This window comes from Danio aesculapii, chromosome 19 (genome assembly GCF_903798145.1).
Source record: "Danio aesculapii chromosome 19, fDanAes4.1, whole genome shotgun sequence".
NCBI lineage: Eukaryota > Metazoa > Chordata > Actinopteri > Cypriniformes > Danionidae > Danio > Danio aesculapii.
The window spans coordinates 22,410,768-22,435,075 of record NC_079453.1 but is presented as its reverse complement, the minus strand read 5'-3'; the positions used below and the strand labels follow the sequence as shown (position 1 = coordinate 22,435,075).

Genomic DNA, 24,308 nt, shown 5'->3' with positions numbered 1-24,308 from the left:
ATTCATCCCTTACTTAATTTAACCGTCATGCTTCTTAATATTTGTTGTAGATTTTTTTTGTGGTCTATTTTGCATAATAACTGTGGCCTACTACTTTTTAAAATGTAAATTATGTTTTTTTTCTTTTTACACAAGCACCATGAAGTCTTTGTACACCCGACAACAAGCTAATGTTGGTCAGTGACATTGCGATCAAGTGTTATGGGATCATCTGACAGTCTACTAACATCTCTGATGAATATGTGTGTTGGGTTAACCAAGCTAATCCTTCACTAGCCAATTGTGTACAGAGGCTAAGTAGAGCAGATTAACCTGTAGCCTTCTATTCTTTCAGTGTTGCCCAACCATCTAAACTCACCGTTCCACTTTCCTTTCTGATGTTGATTTTACAAATGTCTTTTCTCGGCTCTCCATCCGCTCAGTTGACATTTAGGTCACTAGCGTTTGACTTTTTGTCAAGATGGCGTCTCCTCAAACACACAAAGACAAAGATCCCAATTAGTGCAAACAATCTTGACAAACAGAGCAGTCGCAGTATATCTGTCACTGGTTAAGCTTATCTAATCTATAACACAACGAGTCTAACAGAAACACAACTGCTTTAGCACTGCTTTGAATTATACATGAAATCTATCTATCTATATGGTTTCTAGTCACTTTTGGAACTTTAGAGAATTTGTTAGAAGTTACCTTATGCACCTGCTACATTAAATAAATAGTTTGCACATGTTCCACAAAACCAGTTTTAAGTATCAAGGTTTTAAAACTGAGATTTATACATCACCTAAAAGCTGGATAAATAACATTTGGCTAGAATATATGGAGAGCTTAACATACTGCAATTTAAGAAAACACATGCAAAACAAAAAACTTTTTACAAATTAAGAAAAGATCTTCATCAGTTTGACATCACATGAGCTGCAAATCCTCACAACACAAACACATTTTTTTGAAAACACGCTGCACTTTCACACAATATAAACAATTAAAACGCACTGCATTTTTTCACATCGCAAACATTTTACAAAAACGCCAGCATTTTATCACAGCACAGTGAAAATGTTTCAAGGAGACCCTAAATCATGATGGACTCGGCTATTTAGGATATGGAAATTTAGGCTAATAAAAACTAAAGACAAAGGAATTGGAATATTAAAATGAATATTATTCAGAAGGTCATGATTCAAACTTATTAAATTATTACTTTGTATAGCTTATTGTATAGTTTTATTTTACATTCTTCGATGATACAAAACACAGATATTTTGGCACAATGCCTTGCTCAGTGATATTAAAATAAACAAACAAAAAAATGACCTTTCAAGATCACCTACAACTTCACTAAGCAATATCGCTGCATCCCAATTCACATACTTATACTACGCCCTAAAAGTATGTACTTTTTTGTGAAGGAAAAATATCTATACATTTGAGTGTGTAACAGAAGAGTATGCAAGCTTTGGGACATACTACTTCCTCGTTAACAGATTGTTATGTTGCTTATGAGCCCTGTCAATCATCCACACATCATCCACATTCCCGTCATATTTAATTGGAGAGGTAGCAGCAAGTTAATCTCCAGTTGGCTAGATATTAATATTTAAATATTTTTAGTTGGCTAGATATAAATTAACAGTCACAAAAACATCTTTTCCGAAGCCTCTCTTCTTGACAGTTGGTCTTGCGTGTCGATCATGTTTGTAGTTTATTTACACTTTTCACCTGTGTTTGTAGTTATAATCGAATTCACGTCCAATGCGCAATGTACTGTGGGCAGTATCAGCAATTAGATTATGGACTGTTCTACACTTAAAATTTTTACCAGACCTAATAGCCCATCCAGGAACCTTAAGGTCTGTGCACACCGGGACGTTTTTTGCTTGTGTTTTCCATCGATGTTTAACGCCTTATAACTAAATAAAGGGCGCCAATGTGATCGTACACACCAACGGGCAAAACAGGGGTAAAAAGGGGCAAAAACATAATTTTTAAAGAAATGCCTCATGCTCGTTTTTTTTGTTTTGACCTTCAAAACCTTCTCCACCAATCCCTTTTGCACTTTTGATCACGTGCACGGAGCTGCTGAAGTTACAGTAAACAGCACTTGGAGGTGCTCAAGCGCAAATCTGTCAATGCAAGTAAACATTGAAGAAGATTCCCAGAGGTGATATTAATGTGGTGCTGCTTATTGTAATGTGAACAATAATCATTTCTTCATAGCTAGAGCTAGAGCTGCTACTTGAACCATCCATGCTTGTTCGAATCGCCAGTAACTTTAACAACAAGTGTGTCAACTTTCTCTCTTCTTCTTCTTCTTCTTCTGTGTTACAAGCGGGTGTCAGAAGTTTAAAGTTCTGTAGCACTATCTAACATCAAGGAGTGATATTGCATAATCTTCTGCTCGACGCCAGTGAAAATCGATTGGGTTTGAATCTGGAAAAACATCTCAAAAAACGCTGACGATAAACGCAAACGAAAAGCATTCCGATGTGTACGAGCCTTTAGGCATACTCTTTTCAACATACTACGATTTGGGACATACTAATTTAAACGGGTAACAGCGGAAAAGCCGTCCCTGGAGAGGTAAACGGTCAGCTGGTAAGTGAGAACAGGAACGGCATCATACTGCCTCGTAGTGTTCATTTTAAAGATGAAATGCAGCCATACGTAGCTCTGGCTACATAATTTGTGGTAATGCATATAGGGTTAATCTCCAGAAATGCATATAGGGTTACATTTTCAGAACGAGCCTATGTTGTGAATTAAGCTGTACTGTAGGTATGGATTTTTTGTTTACTGTATGTTGAGATATTTTCTGATATTTCTACATGTTCTCATCATGTTCGCATGGGTTTCCACCAGGTGCTCTGGTTTCCCCCACAGTCCAAAGACATGCAGTACAGGTGAATTAGTATGTATGTAGTGTATGTGTGTGAATGTGAAATTGTTTGGGTGTTTCCCAGTACTCCAACCAGTTTGAGATCTGTGCAGCTACTACTGGTTAATCTGGCTGAAATGAAAGATAGAGCTGTGTGTTATTGGCATAACAATGAAAATGATATGTGGTGTAAATTGAAATAGAAGGGGACCAAGGACTGATCCCTGAGGTACCCCTGTGACCAATCGATGAATGGGGTTCCATTGATTCCTGTTGAGGAGAGGGTGTATAGGAGATTAACTTTTAGAATAATAAAAAATTATAAAATTCCTTAATAAAAAAAGTAAAATGTGACTTGTACACCATCATCTTAAAGGGGTGGTCCACTATGATATCATATTTTAAACTTTAGTTAATGTGTAATGTAGCTGTGTGAACATAAACAACATCTTTGCATGTAAAGCAAAGCCTACAGTGAACGAAATTTGGGGACTACAAAAAATTACATCCGGGTGATATCACAAACGCTTAAGGTTATGCGCATTCACCATGCACAGCAAAGATGTGTGGCCAGAGGCGCTGTAATGTTATAGCAGAGAAAGCTAAAATGTCATCCAAACGCTGCTATTTCCACAGAGCTTGTTCTGTTTCTGTATTTGGGCTTCCAAAGGATACGACACAAAGTGAGAAGTGCTTACAATTTAATTTTAATTATGTTCCAGAGAATTATAAAGAAGATATAGCTCTAGCATTTGACAAAGGACAACTTCTAGAATCTCTCCCAGCTCAGTGCTGGATTCGGCTAAAAACTCCTCAAAGGAGGAGTAACCTGTAAGTATTTTTATTCGTTAATATTTATCTATTACATGCGTAGTGTCTAGCGTTATTGGTATGTTGTAGCAGGGATGTAAACAAGGATGTAAAAAACAGGAAATGCTGTTTGGCACCGTTAACAATTTTGCTACAAATTCATTCTTATCCAACTAACCCCTGTAAACACCTACAATCTTCAGCAGCACTGCAGTGTCTCTCTATGCTGACGCTTTCTCTGCGTAATACATCTCAAATAACGAACTCGCAATAGATATGTAAATGTTTCATATTACTTACATATGAATATATGTGAACAATTTTATTTTAGAGAGCAGGCATGTGGCTCAGGTGTGTCCTTTTCATTTTTTATCTGATTCAGGCTCAAACTGATACGGCTAACAGCTACGCTGACTGACAGTATTTGTACAGCAGAGGCACAGCGCGTGCTAGAGACATAATGCTTTTCCTAGTGACGTGGAGCCGATCCGCGAATCACAGCTGACCAATCAGAGCCTCTTCAGAACGGCCTCTCGGAGGAACTAGGAAATATGATAGTCGTTTTCATGTTAGCTGAGTAGCTATATATAATACAAGTAAGATATATGAAAAAATAATGCGATTTTCTACAAATGAACCATTAGCACACATTGCATTGCATCTTGAAAAGCCTTAATACACTCTGCACCACCCCTTTAAACACCCCCATGACTTATCTGTATTTTCCTAATGATGATAAACAGATAATAAAACTTGATAACATTCACTAAATCACCGCATTAGATCAGTCCACAGATGTCCTTAAAAGACACACAGCATTCCAGCCCATTGTTGTCCAGCAGCTGCATGCCACTGTGTCTTTTATATCTTTATGCGTTTTATGGGCGAACCGTACTGACAATGTGTCCGAGAGACATAGAAATGGTGTAATAGCATCACGCACATTCCTTTCCCTTGTTCTGCCGCGTTGATTACTTCCTCTCTCTTTACTGGATGTGTTAAACGCACACAGTGACCAGAGACAAAAGGATGCTTGACCTTTGACCTCCGGGTAAAAGCAAGCCTAATCTTAAGTTAGCATCCTTGGTTTCTGTCATTGTCCTTTCCCAGACAGAGAATGAATGCAACTTTGGTACCAGGGTCAGAGCCGTTCAACTGTTCTCCGTTTACCAATAGATGTGAGTTTGTGTGTCTCTGTATGTGTGTACGTGTTTCTCCTCTATTCACGCAGACACACAGCCCACCCAGGGAAGGTTGTGTTGAGTGTCTGTTGACCCCATTTTCACCTTTGCTAAACACTGCAATTATCTCCGTTCAGCTCTTTACAGGGAAGGTACAAGGATTACATGGATCTTTGTATCTCAGTTGGCATAAATGAAAGCAGGGTGCCGGGTGTTTCCCCAGAGTAGACGCAGTTTTGAATTACTCTTTCCCTTCCCACTTGTCAGTCAGCATTCTCTCTGAGTAACTCAGACCAGTACCGGTGTAGAAAGATAAGAATGAGGGACACTGTCTGTAATCTACCTTTTTTATTTTGTATATTTAGCTTCAATCATTAATTTTTCTTCAGCTTGGTGCCTTTATTCATCAGGGGTCACCACAGCGGAATGAACCACCAACTTATCCAGCATATGTTTTACACAGCGGATGCCCTTCCAGCTGCAACCCAGTATTGGAAAACACCCATACACACTCATTCACACACTTACACTAGGCCAATTTAGCTTACCCAATTCACCTATAGCGCATGTCTTTGGACTGCAGGGGAAACCGGAGCACCCGGAGGAAACCCACGCCAACACAAGGAGAACATGCAAACTCCACACAGAAATGCCAACTGACCCAGCCGGGACTCGAACCAGCAACCAGCAACAATTATTTATAAAAAATAAATAATAATAATAAAAAGTACATTTTATTTATATACTTTTAATAAGCAACCACTAAAGGATATTACATGCAAAAATTAAAATGATGTCATCATTTACTCATCCTTCACTTGATCCCAACCTGTTTAATTTTCCCAGCAAACAATTGTGTGTTTAATAGACATCTAATAGACATCTAAAGGGAACAGCGGGATGAAGGGGAATGCAAGTAAGATCATAAATAGTGAACAGGTACTGTAGGTAGGTTGTTTGAGCGTCCTAAGATGATGTCCAGAGACTCAGAGTGGGGGTATTGTCTAATATTTTGGTAGAATGATTAGACCCCCTGATTCAACCTAAGATAGAAGAGAGGGTTTTAAGGAATGGGAAGCAAGGAAATAGAGGGAGGGAGGGAGGGGTGGTTTTGAGAGAACGAGAACAGTGCAGGAGACCTGGTCTGCCTTTAATAAGTTTTAGGGAGTAGGCTATTGGTTAAGAAGGCAAGTGAGGCATGGTTCTGCTGCCGAACCTTTGTTAAGAAGTTAACTCCATTTAATGGGGGGGGGGGGGGGGGGATGGGTGTCATCTACATACACTAATTAAAAAGTTAAATTTTTTATATGTTGTAAAGAAATCTCTTGTGCAAAGAGAAAATTATTTTAAATATTATTAGAATTTAAAATTTATATTTCTATTTCTTAAATGATGAGAATCTTTACTCTAGTCTTCAGATATACAGTATTCTGTGCTGTTGCTCAATAAATCTTTCTTATTATGAATGTTCCAAACAGATGTGCTGTTTAATATTTACAGTTCATTTTCTGTTCGGCTTAGTCCTTTTATTAATCTGGGGTCACCACAGAGGAATGTACCGCCAACTTATACAGCATGTTTCACGCAGGGGATGCCCTTCCGGCTGCAACCCATCACTGGGAAACACCCATAAACTCTCATTCACACACATACACTACGAACAATTTAGCTTACCCATTTCACCTACAGCACAACTTTGGACTTGTGGAAAAACAAGAAGAAACCCACACAAACACAGGGAGAACATGCAAACAATTTCACATTTGTTTATTGACACGTTAAAGCCTTTTATTGTGCACTCGTATGTTAACATATGTAAAAATGACAAGAATGAACAAAACAGCATATTTCAGTTTTAGTTATTTTATTGGAGAAAAAATGTGATTCACAGATAAAATATTAAATATTTACAGACTCTTTCATGTCATTTTCTCAAAGTAAGACATTTACATGGTAAAATCATTTGTACAATGAGGTAGATATATATATAAAAAGTGTGAAATATTATTAATGAATAGGTGATAACACTTTAAAAGAAATGAACTGATTATAAATTAAAAGTAGCATCTGTACAATGAAAGAAAATCATTTATTTACAAATCAGTCCATAAAATACCACTATATAAATCCAGAATTTAAAGCACAAAATGCCCAGTGAGACAAAAGTTGAGGTCCATTCACACCAAGAATGATAAATATAACAATAAAGACATAGTTTTAAAACTCTCTATTAACTTAAATGAATTGCAAAGTCCATACCACAATCATAACTGGACAAAAGAAACAATACTTTTGAATTATTTTCATAACTTTAACAACACATTTGTATCCAGTTGATGAACAATAGAAAACATATACTGTTAACAATCCAAATCCAATATGTGAATTGCTTTAGCATTATCCTCTTCTTTCACAGACAATGTTTAAGGCTAGTCCTAAACTAAAATTTATGTTTGAGCTGTCTTAACTGAAAACAAAAACACACATTCATTCCATTTTTTCAAGGTACAAACCAATGTTATTTTCTTAGTCATTTTTTTTAAAGCTACTGAAATCCACTAATGTAACTAAGGTCCAGTCCTGGCTTAAACTATGCCCTGTCTGTGACACTAGAAATTAAAGATAACATATGACAGATAACATATCCCTGCACATGATAATAAGAATAAATATGGTTGCTAAAGTTGCTTTTTCAATGCATAGTGCATTCTGGGTCAGCAAGGCTTGCTTCGGTTCAATTTATTACCATTTAAAGCAGGTGGGATTATTACTAAAGTTGTGCCACCTCTACTGCCATGACTTCCTGAAAACTTTTTCATTTCAGTTTGTCCCCATCCACTTCTCATCTACCAAAGAGAGGAACATCTGGACCTCCTCTACACAATGCTGCCATTTCAGATGTCTTTTTTTGTGATGGTACAAAGCCAATTTAGCCTTGCAAACCAACAATACAGCAGTGGCTGCTGCAGACTATTTAAATATACTAGGTCATTCATTCATTTTCTTTTTCGACTTAGCGGAATGAACCGCCAACTTATCCAGCACATGTTTTATACAGCGGATGCCCTTCCAGCTGCAACCCAACACTGGAAAACATCTATACACATCCATACACTACAGACAATTTAGCTTACCCAATTCACCTTTACTGCATGTCTTTGGACTTGTGAGGGAAACGGGAGCACCCGGAGGAAACCCACGCGAATGCGGGGAGAACAATCAAACTTCACACAGAAATGGCAACTGACCCAGCTGAGGCTTCAACCAGCAACCTTCTTGCTGTGAGGTGAAAGCGCTACTCACTGCACCACCGCGTCGCCCCTAATATATTGGGTCTTGTTTCGCAAATTTATTGAAGCTAGTAGTGACGATATGGGCGACATGGTGGCTCAGTGCTTAGCACTGTCTCCTCACAGCAAGAAAGTTGCACAGCAAGAGTCCTGGCTGGGTCAGCGGGATTTTCTGTGTGGAGTTTGCATGTTCTTCCTGTCTTGGCGTGGGTTTTCTCTGGGTGCTCCGGTTTCCCCTACAAGTTGAATGAACTAAATTGGCTGTAGTGTATGTGTATGAATGTATGCATGAAAATGAATGAATGAATAAATGAATGAATGAATGAATGAATGAATGAATGAATGAGTAGTGATGATTCTCTTGGACCAATCGGTGATCAACAGTGTGTATATGTAATTTTTTGGTAACAGAATGGTTTGCTTGGAACCTCACCTGTGGTGGAAATATAAAAAAAGAACCAGATACTACTGTAAATATGGGACACAGTGAACCCCCCCCCAAAAGTGAGTTATACCAAACTAAAATGCACCATACCATACAGTGAATCAAGTGTCTTATTTTAGTTGTTGTTTATACAATTAATTTAGATATTGTCAAATGATGACAATAGAGATGAAGTATTAAATTGGTTTATATTTAAAAGAGTAGTGAATTTCACAACATGACTATGATAATAGCAGAGATGAGCAATATCACTGTAATCAGTTCCACAACATGTTTTTTTAGTTAATGAATGGTAAAAACACACAAAGCCAATCAGAATTTATCCTGTTTTAAAGAGTGCAAGCATTAAAAGTGGCAGACGGTACTATAAACCACACTAATAATGAATGGACCATTCTTGGTGACAACATGCCTTAAAAGTGACGTAAGGATGTTTTTTGTACAGTAACACAATAACCTATAAATAAAATATGAGAAATCGTATTTGGTTTTTCCTATATTTGCTCAATGGTTCTTGATTTGTGTGTATTTTCTCAGCAAAACAGAATAACTGAAGCAAATAATAGCATACTTTTTGAGAAAAGTCCACTCAAATTTTAAGCCATGTTAGACTGCAAATATATAAAATGTCTCATCAAAATCCTGGAGGGACTGCTATTCAAGTCCAAATTCATAACTCCTGTTGAATAAATGGCTGTACATCATTTCAGCATAAGTTGTGAAGACACATGAGGAAGTTTGAGCATTAGTTTGATCATCTGCAGCCACAGGACTCCACCACCATGTCTTCATACTGCTTGTACACAACATTATTCCCTGCGTCAATGTACAAGATGCTGATGGGACTGAGTTTGGAGGGGACGCAGCAGCTGGGCGGCATGTTGCTTGGGTTCATTGAGTTCATTAGAGTTTGTATGATGGCATGATTGGTTGGTTCCAAGTGAGATCGGAGGGGAAAGTCACACATGCCCTCACAGTGATAAGCCTCATAATCTAATGGAGCGATGACCCAGTCGTCCCAACCCAGCTCTCTGAAATTGACATGCAGTGGCTTTTTGCTGCATCTAGATTTCGACTTTTTGCCATGTCTCTTGCCATGACGATTGGGTAGAGCAGTTCGTCTACTCCGGCGGGATTTCAAATGGGATCTTCTTTCCTTTCCGATACTATCCAGACCCCATAGCTTGATCTTCTCTCTTTTTTCATAAAAAAGGCTTTGCCTCTTTTTTGACCTAGTGAAAACAACCAGTATGGCTTTCTTCAATTGCGGGCGTCCATGTCTGTGAAATCCAAGATATTGCAAATCGATTTCTCTCTCTGGATTATCCAGTGTGGCCTTGAGCTCTAAACAGAAGCGGGTGCCATGTGAGTGGTGCTGACGTTCCTTAAAAATCTCCCAGACGTCGAAAACCTCCCATTTTGGTTTATGTGCATCCTCCAGATCTAAAGTTTGTGAATCAAGGACAGTGCGAGTCTGGCAGGAGAGCAGCTGTATCTCCACAGGACCGGCTTCAGATGCACGGAAGCTTCCGGAAATCTTTGTGTAAATCCTTAGTTCAGCACCCAGGATCTCCACATTTTCAAAAAGCGTTGATACGTCAAATAAGTACTTCTGTCTCCAGAGCGGGGAGTTCAAATGATCATCTGAAACAAAGAAAACAGATGCTTGTTGACACTAGCTCTGCATCTACACTATTTACAATGTCAAGTATGGCATGTGGAGTTTGAGCACTCTTTTTTAACTAATTAAGGTGACTTATGTTGACATTTCTTTCTGTCTTGTGTCTCCTCCATTATGCTGAACAAGTTTTGAAAGTTAGGTTCCAATTATTTATTCAAATACTGGTATTGATTGATTCATTCATTTTCTTTTCGGCTTAGTCCCTTTATTAATCCGGGGTCGCCACAGCGGAATGAACCGCCAACTTATCCAGCACATTTTTACGCAGTGGATGCCCTTCCAGCCGCAACCCATCTCTGGGAAACATCCACACATGCTCATTAACACATACACTCATACACTATGGACAATTTAGCTTACCCAATTCACCTGTACCGCATGTCTTTGGACTGTGGGGGAAACCGGAGCACCAGGAAGAAACCCACGCAAACGCAGGGAGAACATGCAAACTGTTCTCACAAAACATTTCCACACAGAAACGTTAACTAAGCCAAACCCAGCAACCTTCTTGTTGTGTGGCGACAGCACTACCTACTGCGCCACTGCATCGCCCTAATACTAGTATTAGTATTTGCTAATTATTTATTTTATAGTGTTTTGGAGAAATAATAATGTATAATACATTGTGAAAAGTCCAACATATTTCCAAAAAAAATAGTTGACAGGGATGGCCAGTATTTATGATACACGTATTTCAAATACATATTTTAATTAGAAAATTGTATTTTGTAATTTGTATTTGATAGGGTTTATAATAATGGCTTAATATTTTGTGTCAAAATACGCTAGTGCCTTGTAATTTAGTATTTTTCAAATATTGTGAAATACTTTCTAAGCCTACATGATGACATCATAAAAAAGTAGCCTTGATTGGTGCTTTCTCAGTTATTTGCCAAGGCTTGAGATCAGACTAGACAATTGATTAATATTGAAGAAGTTGATCAATGCTTCTTCAATATTAGATCATATGTGATGGAAATTATGCATCACATATAAAGAAAATAACAGACAAATAGTAGCAATAAATTCGGGAGCAGGTCAAAATCTGAATAAGATAAACAACATAAAAAAGTCCTACAGTGGCAATGCAAAAAATAAATTGGCTGTTTCAAATGCCAGTAGCTAATCTACAGGTGCTCTTTATAGTCAATTACAAATTTTGACATAGTTAATCAGTATGAGACAAAAATATTAAATAATTATGCCAGTCGACTGGTCAATAACTTCTAATTTTTTGAGATATTGTGTTTTGTATTGTGTTTTGAAGAGTACAGTTGCAAAAAATAAAAAATAATAAATCATTTATGGAAATTACTAAAACTGGACATTTGAGTAGTTTTCAGAAATCATGATTTCAATTGCAAAAATGTTGAAAAATAAGTCTTAAGGGATGGGGGCAATTTTCACAATCATGAGATTTCATGACTTTCTGTAGGAAAATTGTACAAAATCCATATTAAAACCAAAGAAAAAACATGTTTTATGAATAAAACTAAGTTTTATGAATAAAGTTTTATGAATAAAACTTACACAAGTTACTTTTTTATGAATACCTCCTCATGTACATTAGGGGTGAATGAGTTGGCAGAGAAGCTGACTTAAACTTTCTCAGAGAAATGCTGTCGTTATCAATCATTGTTTACTTCACTAGTCAGTTTCTATTGAGAGAAGGTTTATGAAAAAAATGTCATGCTCCATTGTAAAAGTATTTTGTAGTATTTTTAAAATACAAAATTCATTTTGAAACATGTAAAATTTAGGTATTTGGCATTTTATTTTTAGATACATTTCAATGTATTTTTCCCATCACTGATAGTTGAAATGGACAGTGCATGTATTTATACACACATAGATGCAAACACAACTTATTTTATGCAAGATTGTAAACAAAAGTGTATATTGTATGTATTGTTGTCATTGTTTTTAGTATAAGGGGAAAGGTATACTTGAAGATTTCCCCCAGTAATTTAACATGAGGACATATTATGCAACATGCTTTGCTTCTATCTGTTCACTGACACATTTGACAGTATATTCCTTTATGAGTTATTTCTACTCTTATGTATTAGTAAGCCACAGTGATTTCAAACGCTTGTGTACTGGTTTTAAATTGGCATTGACAGAAAAAAATTTAATAAATGAAAAAACATTTGTAGAAAATTTAAACAACTAACCTTGACCCTCGTCCACAAAACTCGTTATGGTGTTTGCTGCTTTAGACGAGCGGAAAAAACTCGCGTTCAGTCCCAGTTTTTCAGCCGCTGAAAAGGTCTTATATATGGAAATCATGTAATCGTGAGGTTCGATCGCATCCTTGATCGCCCTTCTGGACTGTAGGTCTCCGGATAACAGTGATGCTGACAGCAAACTCTTGCCGTATTTGGCTCTCCTGTTGCCCTCAGCAGGAACAGACTTGGACACTTTCATGCCTCTGGATGCGCTTGGAAACAGGGGATTCATTGAGTGAACACCCAGAAAATGCAAAAGCAGAGTAAAAGTCAAAAGTATCCCGCAGGCACACATCTTGTAAATGCACAAGAAAAGAAGCAGGACCTGCTTGGATAAAAACACGAACACATCACATGTGTGTGGAGGAAAGCAGACTGAGAGCAGCTCCTCTGAAGAACTGCCTCCTTAAGTACCGTCATGACATTATTAGCTCCACTCAATCTAAACAAGACTTTATGGCATCTCCTCTGTCCAGTGTTGTATCATATTATTTATTTTTCTTATTATGACTTATACTATGATAGTGAAATATGTAAAATAGCCTGTACATTTTTATACGTTCATATTTATGCCATTTTTAATTTATAAAGTGGCCGTTTTAATTATTTAATACATGGAAAAAATTTATTGAATATAGAAAATGATTTGTACTACAGTAAACGGGTGTGTTGAGCCTATTTGGCTCATTCAGAACTCAAATGCCTATGCCTGTCTACGAAATACAGTGGAATACTGCTAGTTTAGTATACAACCCTACCATATTAGTCAAACATTTTTAAATGTATTATTTCAAATTCTTACTTAAATGCGTAAAAATTTGCGATTTGAAAGGAAAACTACTAGTATATAATAGCGACAGCAGAAGACAGACTCCCAATAGCTTGGTTTGAAACAACCATGCACAAATGTGACAATCAAACATAATGGCTGATTGATGTTTGAAGCAACCTATTAAATGTAAAGTAATAAGCCAGTAAAGAAAGTTTCAATATTAAAATTATTAAATAAGCTACATACTGTATCTTTTTAAAATTTTTGAAGAAGTGTGTTTTGCTTTTGTTTTCCTGATTTTATTCATTTTTTTTTTTAATATACAGTTTATGTTAACAACATACAGTACTTGATAGCTGTGTTGAAACATATTTTTTAACAAGTTAGAGTTTAACAGTTGGGTTCAACCACAGCGTTATATATTCAGCCAATCTTTGGGTCTGCTGGGGGCACTATTAGCGAAACATGAATCATTGAATAGGATTAGACTATTAGCATCTACCTTTAAAACGAACAAATTTGTTTATTTATTTATTTTTTTTTTAAATGGATAGTTTTCCCCCCAAAAAATGAAAATGTTCATCATTTACTCAACCTTGACTTATTCTAAACTGGTTTGTCTTTTTTCCTTCTGTTGAACACAAAAGAAGATATTTTGAAGAAAGCTGTTTTTCCTTTCGTGGAAGTTAATATATATATATATATATATATATATATATATATATATATATATATATATATATATATATATATATATATATATATATATATATATATATATATATATATATATATATAGCTAATGAATCAAAGAAACATTGACTTTCGTCGTTTATTTGCCTACTTTCATTTAAAATGTGAGTTGGGTGCAATAGTACACCACCTTTTTTTTAGGACTACACCACTGCTCCTACCCACTGTCAATCTTCCCAGTCCTGCTTCAGATCGCCGTTTTACTATATTTGCAGGATAATTACAATAAACCATAAGAATGTCTAACAAAACAACTTTTGAAGGTCGACAATACATGCAATAAAAGATACAAACTTTGAAAAATTTGTTGCATGATTTTTATATCTGTGAAATCCAAAAAATGAACTTGTATGCCTGTGATTTGTATATATTAGCATATCAGATATGGGATTTGTATTTTTATGCTTATGGGTTTATTTACAAGGATGTGTTATGAAAATATATTTCATAACACTTTAACTGCATGCTGAATATGCAGAAGAAGAAAAACAGTCGATTTAACAAAAATGTGTTTTTTTTTTTTCTTGTCAAAGTTTTGCAGGTGTAAGAATTAGTGAGTGTGAGAACTATTGGAAGCGCTATCGACTTTGTCTCCCTCTAGTGGTCCTCGTGTGCAACGTCTTTTGTGTGTCCGTACTACGGGGTACCAAATATCTATAGTGATACCACACATTTTCGACTTTGTTGGGACATTTTTGATCCTCATAAGGAAATGGTTCATGAGTCATACGGAATGTAGTATCCTGAAAATGTAAAAGTTGGGGTAAAGAATTACAGTCTGTATAGTACAAAAAATGGCATCACAGTGGCGCAGTGGGAAGCACAATCGCCTTACAGCAAGAAGATCGCTGGTTCGAGCCTTCGTATGGGTTTTTTCCAGTGCTCCGGTTTCCCCCACAGTCCAAAGACATGCGCTATGGGTGAATTAGATGAGCTAAATTGTCTGTAGTGTATGTGTGTGAATGTGAGAGTGTGTATGGTGTTTCCCAGTCATGGGTTGCAGCTAGAAGGGCATTCGCTGCGTAAAAAATATGCTGGATAAATTGGCGGTTCATTCTGCTGAGGCAACCCTAGATTAACAAAGGGACTAAGCCGAAAAGAAAATGAATTAATGAAGTAGTAGTACAAAATTCATTACGTCTATGTCCCCGTAAAGCATGGAAACTCAACGTGTGTGTCCCTGATGGTTTTATTTTTCTAATAATTTAACTGTTTGCTTATTAAAAATGTCCCTGGGTCAGCCATCATTTGAGAAATGTGGTGTAATACCTATTCTATTCCATTCTATTCTATTCACAATGTGCAGTTTCAACACAAACGGGATCTTAAAAAAATCTATTAGAATATCTATCTTAGCCAAACCTTCTACCCATGTTACAACCCAGCAGGCACACAACATCATAAGACATTAATATTAGGTTAGATTTAGGTCTTGACGTCAGGTGACCAAAATTCAATGTCTAACCAATGTCTGGGGACAACATTATTTTGTCGTCCAATAACGACGTGAAATTATGTTGATATTTGGTTGATTTAGAATTAGGTTGTGTTGGAAAGTGACCAAAATCCAACGTCTGATATATGTCATAGTGGTAACGTCCACACAGCGTCAAGGTGTTACATGATTAGACTTTGATATTTTAGGTTGGACGTTGGACATTGACATCAGCCTGATGTTGGGTTCTGATGTCAACTTGATTTTCATTTCCAAACAAATTCTAATGTCCCCATGACTTTGGAATACGTCATGTTGATGTCCTGTGCTTGCAAGGAAGGGTTAGGTGGTTTTGGATAATTATTTTTCAAAAAGATGATGTACAATACTGTCCGGACGACTGTGTTATGGACAAAAAACATTTGTTTATAGTTTGTAAAAAAAAAAGAAAAAAACATGAATCTGAAGAGTCTAGTTCAATGCTTTATTTGATATGGTTATACTGTAAAGCTTAAATTGAATGCAGAAATTTGTACATGTTGTTAAACAGTTGTGATTAGTGATTGTGTACAGAATTAATCATTAAGGCATAGTACAGTTGATGATCATATGAGAAAATAGAAGCCCATAAATGCAAATCATTGACAGACAATGTAATGTGTTATATTAAAAATGAACAGTATGCAATCTTTTCATAGGTTTAATCACTCCTTGTATTGGAGCAGGAGGAGCAGAGTACTGAACAGCATGATCAGATACACAGACATGGTTGAGATGGCTGGACTGGAGCCAAAGATGCTGGCAAAACCATTGCCAACACTAGATGGTGTTGTAGGTGACCTCAGGGTAAAGGATCTTGACTCAGCGTTCCACTGAGTCAAAGTAAAGGCCAACTTCAAGTTCTGACCTGTTGAAGAGGTACAGAGAGATAATGTTGTAAATGCTTAAATTACAAGCAACAATGACAGAAAAAATGAACAAAATGTAACGTAGATGACCCACCGCTTGTATAGATGGCTAAGTCAGTGTAATTTGCCCAGCAGACACTGAACGGAATGGTTGTGTTTCCGTAAAGTCCCTCGACTGGATTTCCATTAGCATCTTTGAGCACAGCTGAGAGGGTCAGAGACGTCACTCCCACAGACACACATTCACCCTAGAAACAGACACGTATGAAAAGATGCACTTTCCATTCAATACTAAGTGCTATTTATTTCCTAATAATCTCCAAGTATTCTGAATGAATTCTCACCATTGCATCCAGAGCCATGATGCTTGGCTGAACATTGAGCGGTCCAAGGACCAATCCAGCCTCCGGCTGAACCACCACCTTCAGAGAAGATACAGTCTTGACCGTCTCCACCTGCTGGTCTGCACGAGTCACTTCCTGAGTGGCCACCTGACAGAGAGAGAGAGAGAGAGAGAGAGAGAGAGAGAGAGAGAGAGAGAGAGAGAGAGAGAGAGAGAGAGAGAGAGAGAAAGAGAGAATTAAAATAAAGAAAGGTATTTGATATGCGTCACCATCAACTATCAACTACTTTTGGATCATTATCTATTACAACAATATGCCTTCTTTCATATAACCTAAAACTGTTCAACAAGACATTCAGAGATGAACACGAACAATGAACATCACTTCAACATCACAAAATTATATTAGAAAAAAAATTACATGTATTACTGACAAATAGATAAAACTGTAATGGGGAGCTATGTGATGGAGAATAGGACAGGGGCTGGCAGGGTACGCCATCAAGCAGGAGCTAGGATGAGCAAGAATGGAGCTAGTGAAACAGGAAACTAGGGCAAGCCCTGTGCAAGAGGAAAACAAGATGGAGCTAATGGGACAAGAGAACAGGCAGGAGTACAGCACTAGGGTGGAGCTGGAGAAAAGAAAGTAAGGGTGAATATGATAGGACTGGTGAACAAAGAGGAGCACAAAGGCAGGGGGGAACTAGTGGAAGAAGAAAACCAGGGTAAAGCTGGTTGGACACAAGGACAGGCAGAAGCACAGAGCCAGGACAGAGCTGTCAGAAAAATAATTTAGGGTGAAGATAGACAGGGAAGCAGGCAGGAGCACAGAGCCATGGCTGAGCTGGCATTAGAAGCCTACAAAAGCAAATGTTCACTGTAGTGTGTTCACTGCGGTGTGTTCACTGTAGAGTTCACTGTAGTGCTCACTACAGTGTGAGTGGAGGGTGGAGGTCCAGGGTGGAGCCACAGCCATATCACCCTGCAGCCCAAAACCAGTTACACACTGAAGCTAAGCAGAGCTAAGCCTGGTCAGTACCTCGATGGGAGACCACATGGAAAAACTAGGTTGCTTTTGGAAGTGGTGTTAGAGAGGCCAGGAGAGGGTGCTCCATCTGCGGTCTGTGTAAGTCCTAATGGCCCAGTAAAGTGAAGGGGACACTGTACTGTCAGTGAGCGCTGTCTTTCAGATGAGACGTTAAACCGAGGTCCTGACTCTCTGTGGTTGTTTAAAAACCCCATGGCATTTCTCATAAATAGTAGGGGTGTAACCCCGGTGTCCTGGCCAAATTTCATCCGTCAGCCCTTACCCACCATGACCTCCCATCCATCGAAATGGCTGTATCACTGTCTCTCCACTCCATCTATAACTGGTGTGTGGTGAGTGCACTGGAGCCATTGTCTCATTGTCACCCTAAGTGCATGCTGCACACTGGTGGTAAAGTCGGGAGACCCCCTCTCATGATTGTGAAGTGCTTTGGGTGTATGGCCAGACAGTACACAGTAAATGTGCTATATAAATACGCATTACTCACTTACTTGGCTGAAAAGTAAATCAGGGTGAGGACATAAAGGAAAGCAGGCGATAATACAAAGCTAGGGCAGAGCCAGTGGAACTGGAAACCAGTGGGGAATGTAAGGGTCAGGAAAACAGCGCAGAGCCAGTGAGACAAGAAGAGAGACAGAAGCATAGAACCAGGATGGATCAGGAAACCATGGAACAGGAAACCAGGGTTGGAAATCTTTGAGAAGCCAGGGGGAGAGGAAAACTGGCAGGACCATAGAGCCAGGCAGAGCCACTGGAAAAAGAAACCAGAATGGACATAGCAATCAGGCAGGAGCACAGAGCCAGGGTGGAGTTGGCAGAAAAGTAAATCAGGGTGAAGCCAGAGAGCAAAGCAGGCAATAGAACAGAACTAGGGCAGAACCAGTGGAACTGGAAACCAGTAAGAAGTGTGGGGTCAGAAGAACAGACAGGAGCACAGGGCCAAGGCAGAGCCAAAGCAGAGCCTGTGGGACAAGAGCACAGGCAGAAGCACAGAACCAGGATTGATATGGAAACCATGGAACAGAAAAACCAGGGTGGTAAATCTTTGAGAAACCAGTGGGAGATGAGAACTGGCAGGACCATCGAGAAAGGCCAAAGACACTGGAAAAAAAAAACCTAGAATGGACCTATCAGAACAGCCAGGAGCACAGAGGTAGGGTGTTTGAGTGCACTGAGGCAAAGCGGGATGGGAGCAGTGTGTAGCGTGAGTAACAGGTGAGGGATCCTTCTTCATGAAACTCACTGTAAAGGCAAAGCCAGTCAATTGTAATAGCTGATTAATATAAAGTTCTCAAGTCAAGTTCAGGTTCATGCAATAATCAGCTGAATATCTCAGACAGTGACCAACAAACAAAAAACAGAATTGTAGGGGCTTTAATACACAAGAGGGCAGAAACAATCAATTGCCCAGTTTAATTTAAACTCCCAAATGCTGTGTGACATCATAACATTATAAAATGTAATCTTGGTGTGTTTGATCACATGAGCTGATCTTACATTATTCCAGGCTGGGTCACTGGATGAGGGTGGAGGAGGAATGATACCCATTGAGGACACATTAAAGCCGATGGATTGACTCAGGTTTCCAGAGACAGCAGCACGGCCCAGATCATCAGCAATGTTCTTCAGGACATCAAACTGTTGGGTGTTATCTGAGAATAGAATATAAATATAATTTCAGACAACATGATGTGATCTAAATGCTGTTGTGTATTTCTTGTGTAAATACAATATAGCTGTCTGTTGTCACCTGTGGTGCTGTTGGTGGTCGTCTGAGCTGGTGGCTCCCTGATCTCCACCTGCACTGTCAGTCCTGTCGACCGCCGACGTCTGGCATTAGTTCCCTCACGGATGATTTTAGTGATTCGGATCTTGTTTGGTGGGATTTTCAGGAATGCTGCAAGATTGTTGATCAGATTTGGCCCAAAGAACTCTGCCTCAGTCATAGCCGGGAGGTTGAAGGCCACAAACAGAACTGGGGAGGTGTGGATTTGTACAGGATCCGAGCCACGCAGAAGTATGTTCATCATTTTGTAGTCTTGGTCAAAGAAGTTGGATCCATGACTGGCATTGAAACTGGGTACATATTGACCTAAGGATAGCAGATAGTAGATATATCATCCAGCTATTAAATAACTACAGTAACTGTCAAATTAGGAATTACAATTTGTAGATGCTGTGACAAGTCTCAGTTAATCTAGTGTAATGTAGAGTGCTAGTGTTTGAGGATCAAGTGTTGACAAAACAGGCATGTATTAAGCTATTTCTTGAGAATCAAATGCAGAGTTTAGCAAGCCATTCACCAATCACAGAACATTAAATATTCATTTAGAAAATTGTATTATTGTGCATTATTGTGCTGTATTCTACCTGTATAAGTTGGCTCAAGCAGCGTGTAGTCAGTTTTGTCCACATTCCACTGAGCATTTGTTGGACCAACCAAACTATTGTTAACATATACATCCAACCTCTGAGGGTTTGAGTAAAATACAGCCACTCTGACAGACTGAGGACAATGGAAGATTAGTGTACAGTGATGTAAAATAGTAAATAAAACACTCAAATTTAAATATTGCCTAAACTCATAATGTTTGATGATGCACATTATAAATGATATCAAACATAAATATAACACAATATGTAGATACTGTGACATCATAGTCTAGACTAACCTCTGTAGGTCCGGCATTCAGTAACATAAGTCTTAGTTTCTGTGGTGTTGTGCTGGTGAAATAGATGTCAAAGGATTTGCTGGTGGCAACAATGGCATGAAAGAGAGAAACTCGCTTCCGACATGTGTAGCCAGAGCACCAGCTGTGGTCTTGTGGGCCTGTGATCAGAGATTCAAAGAATTTAAAATGTATTAATACACAATGAAACCTTTTCTGCTTACAGTATGTAAATATATATAGCTCTGTCATGACACCAGTTGGAGAGATTAAAGATCCTGTGAAGTGCTTTGAAATAATGCATTTTTATTCAATGTTTGACGTAATTTCAACCGAAATCGAAAGAGATGGGTGGGACATAGTGCAGCTCCTTCTCTTTTTAATAGAGTTTTGTTTTATCACCGCTCTGCCAGTGGGAGTGGTTGAGCTCAAGAGCATCAAATGAAAAGCAAATGAAAAGTGTCTTGAAGGGGGCGGGCATGTCAGACAGTAGAGAGCATTTGATTGGTTATGATTTAATGAGAAACTAGTTTGAGGTGACGTGAATAAAACCGTTGATCCATTTGGACGGAAGTGACATGAATTTTGTCACTGTTTTGGAGCACACTAGCCTACAGATATCCTAAAACGAATAATTCATTTCTATAGTGCTTTTACAATGTAGATGGACCCTTTTCACAAGCCTGTTATGATGCATTTAACGGTCATCATAATCTTGAATCCTTGAAAGTTTTTAAAATTAAAAAAAATAATGAACATTTAAATGCATTTTTGTATGTATTATATCCTCTTTGCGTCAAATTACAAAAAAACAAATTACCACTTATGCGAGGTGTTTCTAATGCAGCGTCTATGGGGCTGAGAGTAAATTTGACGTTATTCTCTCCTCTGGCTGCGGTTATTAGTCTCACACTATTTTTTTTTTTCTGAAAGTCTTGATGACACCATTGTGAAGTTTTTCTTTTATTATTTCAGCAAATAGGATTGTAAAAAAAAAAAATTGTTGTACTCTCCCATTCGCTGCCCAAGTTTACCCAGCTATGACGTCTTCCACTACTGAGAAACCCGGAAATGTGAAAAGGGTCTATTTGTCAAAGTAGCTACTAATAATACTAATACTAACATTTACAAAACTTTATTTCAATTTCATGGGATCTTTAAAGTTGTCAAATACATATTGACTACTATACTTTAAAGTTTTATTGATAAAAACAACAGGCATTTAATTCTCATAAAAACTCATTGTTTGTTGAGGTGACAGCAACCAATCACCTGCACCATGTGGTTGGAAGCAGATTGGAGACTAATCGGCCTGGGTGCCCCGTAGAGTTTCACGACAGAATTTAGCATTTTATGTATTATACATTGAGTATATGATGCATAAAAAGTAGATATAAAGGCCCAAACCTAATTCTACCCCTTAGTACTTTCCCTTTCTCTTCCTTTTAGAATTACCCCTCATTTCGCGCATTCCTGTGAAGGGGTAGGGGTGTCCCAATTCTCTTTAGCTTGAAGGTGAAGGCTAAGGGGAAGTGCTTGATAGCCCTTGACACAGATTTTTCAGGACCACGCTCGAAACCAAGGGGTACAAAAATTTTACAATACACCATCTGCAACAGCAGCATAAAAATAGAATTGGGATTAGACCTTAATAGGCATTAGGGGTGTCATACCATTGACCAAATCCACATATTTGTCCCCCAGGATGGCTACAGGTGAAAGACGCCTGGTTTCAGTGTCAGCGTCCAGACTCTCAATGACCAACATCTTGTAGTTCAGCCCAAAGCACTTGTAGCCCTGCCAGGTGCTCATGTAGGTACAGTTGTTTCTGATCACACCTGCACAGGTAAAACAGCCACGTCATGTGATTTCTTTTAGATTACTGTGAATAATGAACAGCACTCAGACGTACTGTACCTTTGTAAGGGGAGATTTGATTAACAGGTATGCGGCTGCCATTGAGATAAGTGAGCATGATTTTTGGGATTCGGTAATCGCCAAGTCCATGCCGGGGGTTCCCATCCCACTCATACTCAGACTGGGGAACCACTGCTCCTACAGCTCCCAGAAAACTGCCATCCAAGTCCTTCAACAAAGACTTCTTCTTAGCATCACAGTCCATGTCCACACAGTCTGATGGGTTCACCTTGCTGATTCAAAAGATCCAATAATTGATAACAAATGAATCAGCCACCTTTATTAGAATGCACTGCTTTTCACCCATTTTTAGTATCTTTAGTAGCATGTTTAGCTTAGTGTTTAGCTTCAAATCTATTAAGCAAATGGTATTCCAAACCCAGATTCTCAGATCATGCTATAGTTTTTTTTGTTATTTACTTATTTTATTGTAACAGAAATAGTTTTTTATTACTTTGATTGCTAATTTATAGAATATATGATATTATATTAATATATACTATTAAAATAAAAATTATATAGTCTAATAATCATAAATAGCTTGTTTTTTTATACACTTTACTACTGTTCTATTATGACTAATCAACAGGAAATGTATGGTGACATGCTGTTGCCTTTCTATATTGTGTCTTATTAAGCATCCTAGCACTGCTAGTTTAGTTTACCCAAGATCAGGCCGATGAATGAATGCTAGAGAGTCCTCTGTGCTATTTATCATGGTTATCCTTTCAACACTGATTGGATGTTGTAGATCCTCATTTCCTGGGTTGGTCATGAACATGTAATTTCTCTCTGTTGAACACACATTCTGGAATCCAACAAAAGTTGTGTCTGGGAACAGAAAGTGGCATTTTTATTTATATTTTTTTGATTGGCTGACTGACTGATTGATTGATTAACTGACTTGATTAATTGATTGATTGGTTGCAAAATGACATCAAACTTGAGATTCATACAGATTTTGAAGGATTTCAACAGTTCACACTTTGCTGATGATTGATTATAAAGCGTGTTTGGCATGCTGTCTTGGGAGAGAGCCCTAAGCTCATAGGATCCTTAACCCCGGACCTTCCTTCTGTTTGCAGGGCGAGAGGGGAGTTTGAGCTCAGGTAGTTCTCAAGAACTCTCCTGCTTGTTATAGCGAATGGCAGATTAGGAATTGCTATGGAGAGATATACTGCTGATTAAGAGCTCATCAAAGGTGCCGATTTGGTTTGGTCAATTTACCTATGTCGCATGTTTTTGGCCTGTGTGAGTGAACCGGAGAGCCCAGCGGAAGCCCATGCAAGCACATGGAGAACATGTAAACTCCACACAGAAATGTCAACTAGCCAGGTAAAGACTTGAACCAGTGACATTCTTGCTGTGAGGCAACAGTGCAAACCACTGGGCCACCGTGCCACCCTGTCAAGGAAAAGGGGAGGAGTAGGGGTGGAAGGGGGTATTCTTTAAGACGAAGATGGCTAAGGTAAGACGCTCTGGTTATTTATAGTGGGTTAGGAATCATCTGATTGGTGAATCGCATTCAACCGCATTCAATCATAAGCACGTGCTTCTCTTGAAATATAAATAAACTTGACTTTAATTTACCTGAGATGGTCATTAAACCAGCGATGGCATTGTAGCTGGTCAGTCCAGTGAGAAGATTTTGTGGCCCACTGTTATGGTAAGATTCAAATGTCGGCCAACAGACTCCAGACCTGCCACCTGTTGCATTCAGAAAATGCAGTTAGAAAAAGTTCAGAAAACAAATCACATGTATTCAGTAGTGAATGGATGACTCTATAACACAGAATACCATTGGGGGGACGTGGAGCCCTGTGACTTCTGCTGAGTGAAACATATGTCATAGTCATAGACAGACTGTCTAGACAGTTGAAGTTGGGGCTGCTGCCTACAATCAGTGCACCCTGGAGATATATAAAAACATTTATCAAATGAATATTTTCT

The 24,308-nt window shown here is 38.3% G+C and overlaps 2 protein-coding genes across 2 annotated transcripts in view; both read right to left on the bottom strand.

The window, feature by feature from the left end:
- Positions 1 to 9,340: 9,340 nt before the first annotated feature.
- Positions 9,341 to 12,808, bottom strand: gdf6b (growth differentiation factor 6b). Its single transcript, XM_056480262.1, has 2 exons — positions 12,460 to 12,808; positions 9,341 to 10,248 (listed from the first exon to the last, which is right to left on the bottom strand). The coding sequence occupies exons 1-2, from the start codon at positions 12,806 to 12,808 to the stop codon at positions 9,359 to 9,361; spliced, it is 1,239 nt and encodes a 412-aa protein (XP_056336237.1). The 3' UTR covers positions 9,341 to 9,358.
- Positions 12,809 to 16,139: 3,331 nt separating this feature from the next.
- Positions 16,140 to 24,308, bottom strand: part of LOC130246863 (fibrocystin-L-like) — a 60,975-nt gene continuing 52,806 nt past the window's right edge. Inside the window, exons 65-76 of the mRNA XM_056480018.1 lie at positions 24,157 to 24,268; positions 23,949 to 24,065; positions 23,024 to 23,189; positions 22,359 to 22,591; positions 22,115 to 22,279; positions 20,445 to 20,602; positions 20,143 to 20,278; positions 19,523 to 19,864; positions 19,270 to 19,424; positions 16,726 to 16,872; positions 16,476 to 16,629; positions 16,140 to 16,380 (exon numbers count right to left, since the gene is read on the bottom strand). Of these exons, the coding sequence (XP_056335993.1) occupies positions 16,178 to 16,380; positions 16,476 to 16,629; positions 16,726 to 16,872; positions 19,270 to 19,424; positions 19,523 to 19,864; positions 20,143 to 20,278; positions 20,445 to 20,602; positions 22,115 to 22,279; positions 22,359 to 22,591; positions 23,024 to 23,189; positions 23,949 to 24,065; positions 24,157 to 24,268 (2,088 nt within the window). The 3' untranslated portion in view covers positions 16,140 to 16,177. The remainder of the gene's footprint in view (positions 16,381 to 16,475; positions 16,630 to 16,725; positions 16,873 to 19,269; positions 19,425 to 19,522; positions 19,865 to 20,142; positions 20,279 to 20,444; positions 20,603 to 22,114; positions 22,280 to 22,358; positions 22,592 to 23,023; positions 23,190 to 23,948; positions 24,066 to 24,156; positions 24,269 to 24,308) is intronic.

Coding starts and splice junctions, on each gene's coding strand:
- gdf6b (XM_056480262.1), bottom strand. CDS start 12,808: ATGTGTGCCTGCGGGATACTTTTGACTTTTACTCTGCTTTTGCATTTT. Junction 10,249..12,459: donor TTTTGTGGACGAGGGTCAAG/GTTAGTTGTTTA, acceptor TCTTTGTTTCAG/ATGATCATTTGAACTCCCCG.